The following is a 14,864-nucleotide window of genomic DNA, read 5'->3' on the forward strand; positions in this document are numbered from 1 at the left end:
ATAACTCCCAGCTCCAGCATTTTATTTCTTTCCTGTCGGATCGTTTCTTTCCGGGCTTCGGGCACTCTATAGGGGCATTGGTTTACTATCTTACCCAGCGGGATGAGAATTTCATGTTCCGCGGGATGTGTGGTGCCTGGCTTGGCTGAGAACACATTATGTCCTCTCTTGGTGGTGCTCCTGAGTCTTTCGGTGGTAAATTACATAATAGAACCTCGGCAGCGTGCCATTTCTTTAATAGGTTCACATGGTACGTCTTTTCCAGTGGCCTTCTTCCCGGTTGCCTCACTCTGTAGTTCACTTCCCCCACTCTTCCCATGATTTCATAGGGCCCCTGCCAAGTGGCTAAAAACTTACACTTGACAGTGGGTACCAGTACCAGAACCCGATCTCCTGGCTTGAACTCTCTGGGCTGCGCAGGGCGGTTATAGAACGCCTGTTGTTCCTTTTGGGCTTTTTCCATGTGTTCTCTGACAATGGGGTAAATGGCCGCCACCCGGTCTGTCATGGCCTCCACATGGTCAATAACAGTGTGGTGTGGACAGGGCTGCTTCTTCCAGGCCTCTTTAGCCAGATCAAGCATACCCCTGGGTTTGTGCGCATAGAGGAGCTCAAAGGGCGAGAAGCCTGTGGAAGCTTGGGGCACTTCTCTTACTGCAAACAGGTAGGGGAGGAGCTGGTCCCAGTTGAGCCCATCTCATTCCATTGTCCTTCGTAGCATGGTTTTAAGGGTTTTGTTAAACCTTTCTACCAGCCCGTCCGTTTGTGGGTGGTATACTGACGTTCTGAGGTGCTTGACCTTTAAGAGGGAGCACAGGCCCTTGGAACAGCTCCTTGAAAATGTGCGGGGCTGTGGCCTCCTCACAGACATCACAGCGTACAATTGACCTTCCGGAGAATGGGCATGGGTTAAGAAGGCGAGAAATTGAATGGGTCCCTTACAGTTTCAGGAACATATACTAAACTCACCAGTTAGGCGTCTCCAAGTAGATAGATCCCACGGGCAAAAGCAGGTAAATCCAGTGTCAAACCTGCGGACAAACCAATGTGAGATTCATTTTGCAGCCCATGTTTAGCTCATATGGGACCAGGGCTACCGGCCGGAATGTAAATACAAGAAGGGGCCAGATGCTCTTCTTTGATGAGCTAAATCACTCAAAACAGCCCCAGGATCCGTGGATGGGAACCGACATGTGATTACAAAGAAGGCACATACTTGACATGAACATTTGGAAGCCACATTCCTGTCAGGCAGAAAGAGCAACATCAAGACTGAATGCATGGTTCTGACATCAGCCCAAGTGACATCAGAGTCATTTATTATGCACGATGCCTGAGTGGCTTTCTTTAAACCTTTTAGTTTGAGGTGTTTTCACTGTTCTGACGCAGGGAAGCTTTTATCTCCAAAACTTTTTCCTTGACACATCCTCCACCCAGAAAAGGCTAAACATCTTACTTTAAAACTTGCTGATGACGGCACACAATATGTGTGAGTGCAGTATAATTAAAGTGTTTGGACACAGAAATGCTGAGTGAACGAGTGTCAGAGATACAGAAGCACAGTGGCTGACTGGTTAGATCAAGTTTTTTTTTTCTTTTTTTTTTGGCATGATGCAGCAAAATGCAGAAAGCCGGAGGAGATGACAGCAGCTGTGTGCTGCCGCACCAACAGCTTTAAGCTGCCAGAAATAAGAGACGGAGCCCAGAAACAGCAGACACACTCTTCGCTCTTCAGCTGCACTGCCAGGAACGCTTCCATTTTTCAAGACAAAGGGCATAGCGCTTCTTTTAAGCAGTTTTAGGTGTGTTTTCTTCAGTCAGAGAGGCAGAATAGTGGAAGTCAGCTCTGAAATTTTAAACACATAACCCCTTAGTGACGGATAGATTTCAGAATGAGCATACAAGCCCCGAACCCATATTAACACAAAGATGACAGATAAAGACCCCAGTGTTTGCTGCGAGTGTCAGCTCGTCGGGTTTGGTATAGAACATCTGTCATGCAGTACTCTTTACTTACAGCATAGTGTGCAGGCTGCTGGTGCAGCTACAAGCTCTAAACAATAAAGTTCCCTCTACAAACACCCCCCACCCCACAAAAAAAAAACCCAAAAAACAACCTGTATTTTCATGTGTCAGAACAGCGATGAACATTGTAGGTTTTTGGTGTTTGCTGGGCAAACTAGATAAAACGGTTTTTGAGGAAATCCATTTAGTTCCATTATCTGCTTCTGGTTCACCCTATCAGCGCCCCAGTTCACTTATTTTATCTCAGTTTACTGAACATGCCTTTCTTTTTTCAATACTGTGTTTCATTATTAGCTGAATAAAATACATTTAGAGGAACCTTAAAGTCTAGTTGGATGTTATAATACACCAGTGGTTCCCAACCTTTTTTCCTTGCCCCCCCTACTTGTGTCTAAGACCAGCCAGGCCCCCCGACCCGTACGTACTAGCACCAAAAAGTGATTCGTTACAAATCTTTAATTGAAAAATAATTATGTTTTTTTGATACATTTCTCTTTGGTTTACCCTGTATACATATGACCTTGATTTTCTCACTTCATTTTGTATCACCAATGTATAAAATATGCACAAAAAGTAATTGCAAGGACATAAAAATATTTCTGAAAAATGTCTCTTAATATGAGAGCAAAAATGTTTTACATTTTTCCTTTAACAACCTGTCGGAGTAGTAGTAGTAGTATGATTAAATGTTGAATAATAATATAATAATACATTTTTAAGTTTTTATCCTGCTAAATAACTTAGTATTTTAAAATGACCAAAATATATTTCTAAGTGGGTTTATACAGACTTGGATTACTGTATTCCATTAGTTGTGTTATTATGATTTTTTATTTATTTAACATACGCAAATATAATTTGTACAACTGCATATCCTCAAAGCAGACAAAGTTTCGCGCCCCCCCAGAGATCTCTGGCGCCCCCCCAGGTGGCGCGGACCCCAGGTTGGGAGACACTGGAGCTGCAAAAAAAAAAGGGCTAAACTTCAGCAGAAGTGTCCATCGATAAGAGCGGTTTGGAGTTGGACCCAAACGGAGGGAATCTGGGAAGCAAGAATTGTAAAACAAAGACTTTTGTGTCAACAACAGAATTACTAAAGAAACCAAAAACATGGGCAAACGAGTAAACATGGTGCATGGAAAACCCAAAAGGAGCAAACACGAGGAGCATAACAAGGATTAGAACAACAGGAGTAGCCAGGGAAGATGACGTAGGATAATATTACACTCTGGTAAAACTGGAAATCAGCTGTTGTACTCTTGTTTATACTGTAATCCAGTAATATTACCAATCTGCACCACTATATATACTGTGTAGTTTACATACCATATAGTCATAGTTTATTGTAGGCTACATACTTTCCAGTACACAAATATTTACATTATAATCCTGCACTTCTGTCTGTTGTGTTCTTGTTCTGCAGTTTTTATCTTCAGGTTAGATGCAGTCTGGACCTCGTTGCTCATACCTGCGACATGTGAAATGACATTAAAGCTGATCTAATTTAATCCAAACACTCCGCGAGTAACAAGACACTGGTGTGGAGAATAAGGACAGTGAACAAAGGAAGCTGCGCGCCGGGGGAAAAGCATTTTCAAAATAAAACAGGACTCAGAGCAAAGATTAGACTAAACAAAGAACAGAGGCTTGATAAAGGCAACACAAGAAAAAGCCAAGACTAATCTGGACAAACCCAGAAGATCAACAAGACGTAAGCCCTGAAACCACAGCATTGAAAATATAAGACACTGAGGGTGGAAGGAAATGAATCAACAGGAAAGACAGAAACAGAATCACGTCGAAACTAATGCTAGGATATATGGACTTGTTTACAGGACTGTCTCAGAAAAATAGAATATTGTGATAAAGTTCTTTATTTTCTGTAATGCAATTAAAAAAACAAAAGTGTCATACATTCTGGATTCATTACAAATCAACTGAAATATTGCAAGCCTTTTATTATTTTAATATTGCTGATCATGGTTTACAGCTTACGAAAACTCAAATATCCTATCTCAAAATATTAGAATATTTCCTCAAACCAAGTAAAAAAAAAGATTTATAACAGCAAAACAAAATCAAACATTTGAAAATGTCCATTAATGCACTCAGTACTTGGTTGGGAATCCTTTTTCACAGATTACTGCATGCGGTGTGGCATGGAGGCAATCAGCCTGTGGCATTGCTGAGGTGTTATGGATGCGCAGGATGCTTCAATAGCGGCCTGGGTCTGGTGTCTTTCAGCTTCTTCTTCACAAATTGCATTTTAATTGCATTACAGAAAGTAACAAACTTTATCACATTATTCAAATTTTCTGAGACAGTCCTGTATAATCAGGGTTGGTTGGAATCAGTTAAATAATAAGTTAAAAACATTTTAGATGTTCAAATGTGTCCATGAATGTTGCCTCACATGAGGGTTGAAGCAGGCCAAAAATGACCTTTACTTTCAAAAGTAAAAAAAAAAAAAAAAACTAACTAAATCCACCATGAAAATGGCAAGTGAATTTGGAAAAGTCCAAGAGGTAAATCCACATTCAAGAAGTAAATCCACATTCAAGTTCCAACAAGTTTCATTAGATGAAGAGCCAGTGTATAGAGGAAGACAGCTGGACAGGGAAATTTGGCTGAGTAGAATAACAAGAGGTTGGACTGGATGGAGATAAACGAGGAGAGAGGAAAACCTGAGATGGGAGAGAGGGATCTCAGATGGATGGAAAAGTTAGAAGAACAGAACAACATAAACATGAATGAGTGTAGGAAAGTATCTACTCGGCACGTTAGACCCCTCGTGGAGAAGCGCAAAGGCGAGTCGAGTCGAGTTGGGCTGAGTAGGTACTGGTGGAAAAGCACCATCAGTGTAGAGGAGCAGATATTCTATCCAGAACGGTCCGTTTCTCACGGTGGAGGGGTTTGCGGGCCCGAGTCGTCGCAGGAGTCTGGAACAATTTTTCCCTGGTAGGGTCTCTCTAGCCTAACTGGTCTTGGGAGCAGGCAGGGTCAAGTGCGACTGGGTCTTATGGATGGTGGAAAGTCAAAAGCTCAATGTCCCTTACCTGGATAGCTGTTCCCCACCCTGGAGCCATGCCAGCGGATGGACTCTTCAGTGACTTCCTGGTAGCCGGACCTTTTACCCATGAGGTCTTGCTGGGTTATCCCAAACGGGCCACATGGCTTTCCCCTGCTGTAGGCTCACCACCTGCAGAAGAGGCCATAAGGGCTATAGATGTCCTGTAAATGGTGAACTGAGACCCTTTGGAGAGAGCTGAAATCCTTCATTTCAAAAATCAGACTCAATATATAAGAAAAGCCAGCAGCGCCTTTTTTGTCTTCGAAAACCTTCTAAATTCCAGGTGGATTCTTCCCTGATGACTATGTTTTATCGTTCTTTCATCGAATCTGTTATCAATTTTTCTTTCATTTGTTGGTTTCAATCTTTGAAAGTCAAAGACAGAAACATAAGGTTGTCAGTCTAAGCAGTAATATCATTGGGTCGGCTCAACAAACTTTACAAGAACTTTATAACAAATAGCTGATCAAGAACTCCATGTTGTCTGATTCTCACATCCCTTAATAAACAGTTTCAGTTTCTACCATCAGTTACTGCTTAGACTCCCTTTTTGCAAAGACAAACAGATACAAACACTCTTTTGTTCCTCCGCTATTGTTCTTTTAAATGCCGGAAGGAAAAGGTAGTGGGTGAAAAAGCCTTCCCTCTTAAGCTTAGGTCTGTACTATGATGTGTAACCTGTTGTAACTTATTATGTGTATTTTATGTATATTTAACATTGTGTGCTTCTCTTGTCGCGAAACTAATCGCCCCCTTGGGGACAAATAAAGTAATTGATTGATTGAAAATGACTAGTGAAGTACCAGCGGGCAAGTGAGAGAACCTTCAAAACGGGTACAACAAATGTCTACAGATCTAGAAATGGTCCGATTTTTGCAGAGTTGTTTCTAAAAATGTCAATAATTTTAAACTTTTGTGTTCAAGGGTGGCGATAATTCTGATTAGTCTTGTCTTTGTGGTATCTGAGCAGAGGGAGGTGGTTTTCAGTGTTGTGTGTGTCTCAATGAACTGGTCCAATGTATGTTTGGATTTGAGAATTGTTCTTGCTATGGTGTTCCAGTATTTATAAAGTGATTCCTCTGTGTTCAACCACCACCAGCGGTGGTTACCCACAGAATTGTGGTCATCTTTATCGACCACAACATTGATCCTGTCTCTTAAAACCATCCCCTTCTTCTGTGTCTCCCTCAGACATATCCCATGGTTCTGGAGTATCGACCACGGATTGACTTCGGCTGAACCGCGGCTGCACGAGGAGGCCCACAGACATATATATGCACATGTAAACTCATATGCATTCATACAAGGTATAGAGGAAACTATGTACACCCACATGTCCATCTGCACACTCGCAAACACAACAACACACACGCACAACATGTGAAGAGAGAGAGAAAGATTTAGATGTATTTTTGTACAGCCAATGATGAAGTGCATTTGTTGTTATGTCAAAAAAATCTTTTATGCTACATAGAATAATATATGCTATAATATATGATATTTTTAAATGTATGTTCCTGTGCCTAAAAACTTGTTGATCAGAAATGAAGTACGACCATATCTCCAGTTTGCCTGTCTAACTCTAACTGTAGATTAAATGTTGATTTTCTACTGTGGCTGGTTGTTTTTATTTTGTTCTATGATAAAACTCAGTCTCATTAACAGAATAAAAGAAAAGAGCCTAAAATAACTATAGTTTTATTAGATCTGATATCCTGACGGGTGTCACTTGGGTGTCTTCGTTTATCAAGAAGTCTTGAAGACTTTCCAGGGTTCATCCTTTGGACAGATGCTGTAACATTGAGGGCAAGCTGGTACTGCTAGGAAAGAAGTGAACGGCCATGTGTTTCTTTGAAACATGGCCGCATGATCGTCTTCTAGACCCCAGCACCTCTACACCCAGCTTTAGCTCTTTATGTGGGGATGATGGATATTTCCACTGCTTCACACTGCCTGTCCAATGAAAGCTTAAGATCTCCAGCCTGTGCCGAGAAATTCTGTCCATAAAAGTTATGAAAAGATACAGTGACAAAGGGGCATGCGTGATGGAGTTCAGCTTCAACCTGGAGCTTGTCCAACTTACTGCCAGTAAAGTGGATCAGACTGTTGCCGTGTTTGTCCAGGGACTGAATGGCCCGTAGTGACGGACCCAGCACCCCTCCACGGGATACCTTGGAGGACACAGCTAAAGGCCTTCTCCAAGAGGGTGGACTGGTTGTGCAAGCTCCCACGCTCCCTCCAGGATCCGAGAGCATAGAACTGGTCCAGTGTTCAATGTCCCAGGACATTGGTCCTCTTGAATCTAAGACTCCAAACTCAACCAGACCGTCTTCTGCAGCCTCCCTGCACGGATCTCAGCAGGGAAGCTGAGCAGTGGGATTCCCCTGTAAGTGGATACCATCACCCCAGTCGGCCAATCCAAAGGGACTCATTTTATTCACTTCAATTCAAATAAAATGTGTCATTGAACCTTAGAACATCTAATAAATGAATGAAAAGTGTTAACCTGATAAGAAAAACAAAACGCATTTTACTTTACTTGCAACTCACCAGTTCACTGCTAAAATCATCTTAACCCTCCTATTGTCCTCATTTTCTGTGTACACCCCGTGTCCTCCGGGTCAAAATGACCGGTCTTCAAAAAAAAACCCATTATAAGCACCTTTTATTGAATTTTAAACACCAAATTTCATCTTGCTTGAAGAAACAACTTTTCATCGATCAAAAAATGCGTAAATGCATTTTGCAAAGTTTTTCCCTCTTCATTTGTATTTCTATAGGTAAAGAAAAAAGGAGTTTTGAATGCATTTTATTCATCCCAATGACTGTTTCTTTTTTTTCTCCAGTGAACAATTTTAGGTAATGTACAATACAAAAATATGAAATATAACATATCCTATTGAACTAATTAGCACATATAGGGCAGCATGCAAGTGCAGCCTTTGCAGATATATTTATTACACCTGCAGCACACAGTATAGTCCTTCTTTTGAGGGCAGAACTGACATCTCTTCCTCTTACTTGCTCTAGCTGAGGAAGTTAAATTTCAATTTAAAAAAATATCGTTTAAAGGATTTTGGGTTGTTTTTTTTAACACAGTGGCGGGTCATTGTGACCCGAGGACAACAGGAGGGTTAAGGTAATTAAACAGAAAACTCTTTAAGTTTACAAAGTTATTATCAAAATTAACCCAAATTACATTCCAGTTCATTCCAATCCATCTTGGAAAACTAAGTCAACTAAGTGGTTGGAAGTGTTGTGCAACAAAAGATGTGCTGGTTCAGTTATTAGAGAGTTATTAATAATTAATAATGAAGATGACTTGTCAAAATTAATTATCAAAATGAATAAATCAAAACAGGGTACTACCTGACTCCATCAGGAAATAACTAAACAGCCAAATCCGTCTCAAAGCAGCTGTTATTCTATGCGTGCCAGCCTGTTGCCTGCTGTATATCGGGGTCACTGACCAAGGCATCGTCCGCGCGTCACTTTCACACCAATCCTCCCGAAGGGCAATAAACTGCAAAGCCTGCTGGGTTTTGGAGTCATTCCTTCATTTCCTTTGTTTTAAGACCATGCAGTCAACGTTAAGACCATGTGGTCTTAAAATCAAGGCTGGTCTCAGAGTGAGACCTCAGAGTTAGGCTTCAAAGTTGAAATTGAGGCTTCCCATTTTCACATAGGACTGTGGCCCAAGAGAAGCATTGGAGCATTGGAAACACCTAACGATGGACCTGGACTTATTTTGTTTCACAACAAATTGACCTGCTTGCACTTTGCTATCGTCCTAACCAGACAAAAGCTGTCGATGGAGACCAAGGTCCTCCTTCAGCCCTGACCCTGCAGCTTCAAACACACAAACTTCTTTGCAGCTGGAATTATTATTGACGTGTCTATTAAAAAAGATCAATATAGAATGTTGTCATGATTAGACTCCTTCAACACAATGACATATTATAGAGAAATATGTTGTAGATGTTGGGAAATGCTTGGATGAGACGTTACGGGAAGCACAATTTTGAAATTATGACAGAGCAAAAGTGATATCTTCAGAAAACAGATTGTTTTTGAATAATATGCACATCCAGTTTTTGCCCAATGCCATTATGAGATGAAATGTAGATGCAGGACATGGTACACTCGTGACTGCAACAGTAATTTACCGGGTATTCTTTCAAGGACTAAGATCTATAAATCATCACGTCTACACAGGGATGCCCCAAGCCTTGGTTCTGGATCCCCTTCTGTTTGTATTTTGGACCACTTCCGTGGGCCTACGCCCACATGACTGCTACCTTTTTATCCTTACTGGATGGTCTCTAAGAATTCCAGGTCACCATTCCAGTGATTTCTAAGGGTGTTTTCAGACCTGTGGCCCATTTGTTTTGTTCCGATTCAGGGGCTAAATCGATACAGTTGTTTCGTTTTCCGTTTGTGGCGTTTGTGTTCACAAGGCAACCGTCTGTAGCGGTTCAAAGCTGTTAACAAATGTCATGCGCGAACCAACTGTTCTCTCATTGGTCAGAAATGAACACGGTAAGGAGTTTCCTCTTCCGCACCCCGGGAAAAACAACAACTATGGAGCATCGTAAGCCAGTGTGGCTAGTGGAGTTGTGTGGGTTGCTGTGTGGATTATGTTCTCACTGCAAATGAACTGCTCCAGGTCTGGAATGGAAGCGAGCCGAGAACTGAACGCTAACCTCTCCTAGGAGATCTCGGCTCGTTTGTTTTGTCCCACATTCGAGCACGATTGCTGTGTTCACATAAACCAAACGAACCAATCTTTAGGAGGAAACGCTCCCTGTTTCGGAACAACTGCTCCAAATGGGACAGATGTGAAAGCACCCTAACTGAACCTCTAAAACTAATGTATTGATCATCCCAGTCAATGAGTCAGTACGTACTGACTGTCTCTTAAACTTTCTCATCAAAGAAGGTTCCCAGAAACCTGGCTTTAAAATTGATGCTGAGATTGACTTATCTGACAGTGCTAGGTGTCTGTCTCCATCATTTATCTTTACAGCAAAAGAACAATCCCTTTTCAGCACAAAACTAAGTCAGGCTGTATTTGAGTATATGACTCTACATCAGTGACGTGCGGTGAGATTCATGGATGGTGAGGCACTGACTTCATCAGTCAGATTTACAAGCATATGAACCCTCCAGAGCAACGTATTCACCATTTGAATGGCAGAAGTTAACTGGTTATGTTTAAAACCTCCTATCATCATTCACATACAAATGCTTTACACATACAAACTGTGTTTACAAACTGTAGCGCACAAAAAGCACATTTAATTTAAAAAAAAAGTTATTATGGTCTTACCTTTACTTATAAATGAAGTCCATGCGCCGCTCCTTCTTATTCTGCAGCCAATGAGTCGCAAGAAGAATCCCTGAGCTCACTACTGCCCCCTACCGTGAGGCAGGAGAAGTGCGTGCCTCACCCTGTGCCTCTTTTCAGCCATTTTATGATTGCGCCGGCACAAGAAACACAGACATTACACACATATAGTTGCTGTTCATTATATAAATCAGTTTAACTATGGAAACTTATTTCATATAGCAAACGTGTTTGAAAATTTTAATATTGACATACAAAGAGACAGCGATCTGGTCTCACTATATAGCATGGCAGCACAGTTAGCTGAGTCATTGCGCAATCCATGGGGAGGCTCAGCGCCGGTGCGCTGCCTCACCGCCCGCATCTTCTCAGCATTTACAAATGTGCAAACGGCAAATGTGAAAATTCGGCGATTTTGAAGAAAAAAATATCTAAAAATGGTGAAGTTAAATCAATTGATAAATATAAAAAAAATATTTTTTTTTAATTTTACATTTCTTTCTTTCCATGATGGCAGGTGAGGCACAGCCTCCCCTGACCGCACGTCACTGCTCTACATATGGCACAGTCCATGATAAACGCTCAACTTGAGTATCGCAAAGCTCTTCTAGCAGCTCTCCCATAATGCACAATGAAACCCCCAGAGAGGGTTTAGAATGTGACCATTTACTTATTTCGCCCCACCAAGGCTGCCCATGGCTGCCTGAATTAAATTCAAGTCACTACTGCTGCTTACAGAGAAACGTCAGGGCCTTCAGCCAGTTATTTAAAGCCAGTCAGACAGATTCTGCTCCTTCTGGACCATTGCATTCCTCTCAGGAATGTTGTCTGGCACTGCCATCCCTGCACACAAGGCAGTCTCTGTCCTGTGTGTTCATTTGTGGTTCCACAATGGTGGAACAAGCAATCAAAAATTCTCAGGCATTAGGGGTGTTCCTTGCTGCCTTCAGACCTCTTTCAAAGACTATTCTCCTCAGAAAATACTTCCTCTCCTCACCCATTTAACACTTAACATACTGTCATTTGCAACCTAGACTTCAAAAAAGCTGACATGCTGTGTAAGTATTACAATATAAGTGGAATGCAAAGATCTGGACATTTCTGAAATACTTCAAACATAGAAAACATTAATGAGGTGTTTTTATCATTTCATGAAAAACATTTGCTCCTATTGAAATTGATGGCAGTCATACATCACGAGAAAGACAAGCACAACAAGAAGCTGAAAAAAGTGCTAAACTGCCCCACCATCAGACTCAGACCAAGCGCCAACCATCTAACCCGGGTTGCGGAACTAAGTTTTGTTGCAGTTCCTAGACTGAGCACTAGAGGCTGGCTCTAAAAGCAAGTCAATCTCCTTTGACCTCTATGTTAAAATGTCCAACTTTCAAGCAGAAATAAACATATTTACCACCAAAACAGTGAAAAAAAAACAGTTTTGGTCTCAATCGTTTGATTTCACATTCATGACAACTTTTTTGTACCACTCCAGGAGAGTTTATATAAAGGAACAATGTTTTTCTAATATGACTGACAGTCGGCTCAGCCAATGGCTAACTGTTATCACTTCCTCATCTGCATCGTCTAATCGCAGTAGTAATTCTGATTTCACCGTTGATGATATATTCCGCTGTAAATGTCTGCCGGCTGCTCTGCTGATATTTCGGTGGGGGTTCAGCCGAAGGAACTGGTACTGTAGCTAGCCACACCCAACTTTTGGCACTTTTCCACTAGTACCTACTCAGCCCGACTCAACTCGCCTCAGTTTGGTTCTTTCCCACTAGGGGTCTAACCGTGCCAAGTAGATACTTTTTCTGTATCTATTCTGCTGAGGTTCTAAGCTGCTGAGTCGGCTGTATCTGACATCATCACACTACAGGCCACCGATTGGTCGGGGGGTTGGAGTCAGACGTCTGAGTCAGGATGTGGAAATCAGTGAAAGAGACTCTGACGGATTCTTCATTTTATTCAACCAGCAATGGCAGCGCAAAAGTCTGTTTCATGATCCAACTCTGAGTGCTGGGGAGAGAATTAAAAAGGGATCTAGACGGGCGATAAGGAACGACCAGATCTACCAGGAGCTCTGTCACTTCATAGCTGCTCACGGCTCCAGCTGACTTTTCAGCAGCGCCGAGACAAACAAAATGTTTTAAAAAGTGCCGCCGCTTGAAGCTTCTCTCACTCTCATTTTTTAACTTGATATCAAACACAAGCCACAGACCCAGCAGCACATCTATCATCTCCTCCAGGTTCTACATCTTTAGTGTTGTTGTCTTCGTTTAGATCACACAATCAAATACGTCACAGCAGCTTCACTCCAACCTCCTACTTCTGCTCCAGATGCTGAATTGGTATGGAAAAGAAACTTGGCCGAGTTGAGTAGAGCTGAGCTCAGTAGAGCCGAGTAGGTGCTAGTGGAAAAGCACCATTGGATTGACGTACATGTGTGTGTTCCCGTTGGTTTCCTGGCCAACACAGCAGCCTGCAGTACAAGGAACAGGAGACTTCAAAACAGCTCTTCAGAGAGCTTTGTTTTTACAGTTTACGAGTCAGAGGAATGGAAATTTAAAGAGGACTAAAGAGGAGAGGGACCTGCTGACTTGTTATAAGCGCACAGTTCAAAAGCCTGCATCTCTGATGGTACGGGGGTGCCTTTGTACCTTTGGGAGGGTCCAGGTTTTCCCTTTTCAGAAAAACATGCTCCCATTTAAAGTCTTTTTCAGAGAAAGCTTGCATATTTCAGCAAGCTTTTTTTTAAAGCATTCATTAAAAAAGGATGGATTTGCAGTAGAAGAGACCGAGCTGAACTGGCCTTCCTGCAATCCAGACCTTTCTCAGGGGACCTTTCTGTACCAAAGCTTGAATATTACTCTGACTCAAGAATAGCTTTGCATTTACACACCAGCTCCATGACTAAATATAAATTAATTTGACAGCATTGAAAAATGAAGTGAGAAATGAGCTGCGTCAAAGCCAATGTTACCGTAGAAAATGAGCTGTCTCACAACAAACAGGAAGGAACGCCGGTGATGACACATGGCTGTAAAATGCACGTACCTCATGACAACCTATAAATACACCAACATCCTCACTGAGACCTACACTTGTATGAATGCAGAGATGGGAACCCACACATGCACGTTGGCTCATGTCTCCTCACACATGGGGTCCTTCCAGTTGTTCCATCTTACCCTTGAAGTGTTTTCTTATTTTCTGTCTGTTTTTAGGTCAGTTATGTGGGCCAGAGACACCCGCGGTTTCTGTTTGACTCACAGTTTTGCTGTTTACACTGGAATGAACTTGGTTTTCTGTGTTGAGATGAATGAGAGGCGGGAAAGTCTCGTCACAAACTCAAGCTGCAGTGCAGCAGGGTCTGGCAGTCCTAGGATGTGTCCTACTCTGAGGTGGGAGTAAACGAGTTACATTTACTCCGTTACATTTACTTGAGTACGTTTTGGGAAATTTTGTACTTTTAGGAGTAGTTTTGAATCACTATACTTTTTACTTTCAATTCAATTCAATCCAATTCAATTCAATTCAATTCAATTCAATTCAATTCAATTCAATTTCATTTTATACTTTTTACTTTTACTTGAGTAGATTTGTGAAGAAGAAACTGTTCCTCTTACTCCGCTACATTAGGCTATGTTGAGCTGTTACTTTTCTTTTATCCCTTTTATCCACGTACGTGTCAATCTCATGACATCACTGAGTGATTTTTTGGGAAAAATGTTAGTTTTTGCATGTTTTGTCACATTTACACAGACTCAAACACACACAGAGTTTCTATGAGTTCATGTTTGTTCTAGTTCTGCCTGGTTAAAAAAGAAAAGTACAAAGGCTTGAAATTTTGTGCTACTTGTGCTTAATTTATTTTTTTTATTCTGTTATTATTTTATTTTTTTTATTATTTATTAAAGTACTTTAAGATTATTTTAATTTAAGCTATTTTTTATTTTTTATGAATTTTATTTTATTTTATTATTTTATTGATTTAATTTGCCTGAAGATGATTATTTTGTACTTTTGTCTGTTTGAATGGTTGTGTTAAAAAAATAAATCAGACGTTACTCAACAGTTACTCAGTACTTGAGTAGTTTTTTTCTTTACTCAAGTCATTATTTGGATGACTACTTTTTACTTCTACTTGAGTCATATTATTCTGAAGTAACAGTACTTTTACTTGAGTACAATTTTTGGCTCCTCTACCCAGCTCTGGTCCTACTCTGTCTTAAAATTTCCAACAGCAAGAAGCAAAACATATCAACCTCAGTTTGGAAAAAACATGCCTGAACTTTTCCATTTCAGCAAGAACAAAAATTGGGTTTGAGTGTGTTTAATAATCATAAATATTTAACTCAGAATCTAAACCAGCTGTTTTGAAATAAACAGTTAGGTCCAGAAGTAGCTGAATAAATTGAG

The 14,864-nt window shown here is 41.1% G+C and overlaps 1 protein-coding gene across 3 annotated transcripts in view; it reads left to right on the forward strand.

The window, feature by feature from the left end:
* The window catches only part of LOC133463848 (polycomb group RING finger protein 5-B-like), a 38,356-nt gene extending 31,645 nt beyond the window's left edge, over positions 1–6,711 (forward strand). For all 3 annotated transcript variants that reach the window (XM_061745596.1, XM_061745593.1, XM_061745594.1), the window contains exon 9: positions 6,287–6,711. In XM_061745596.1, the coding sequence (XP_061601580.1) occupies positions 6,287–6,334 (48 nt within the window). In that variant the 3' untranslated portion in view covers positions 6,335–6,711. The remainder of the gene's footprint in view (positions 1–6,286) is intronic.
* The last annotated feature ends 8,153 nt before the right edge of the window (positions 6,712–14,864 follow it).

The sequence above is a fragment of the Cololabis saira genome, chromosome 17, assembly GCF_033807715.1.
Source record: "Cololabis saira isolate AMF1-May2022 chromosome 17, fColSai1.1, whole genome shotgun sequence".
Lineage (NCBI taxonomy): Eukaryota > Metazoa > Chordata > Actinopteri > Beloniformes > Belonidae > Cololabis > Cololabis saira.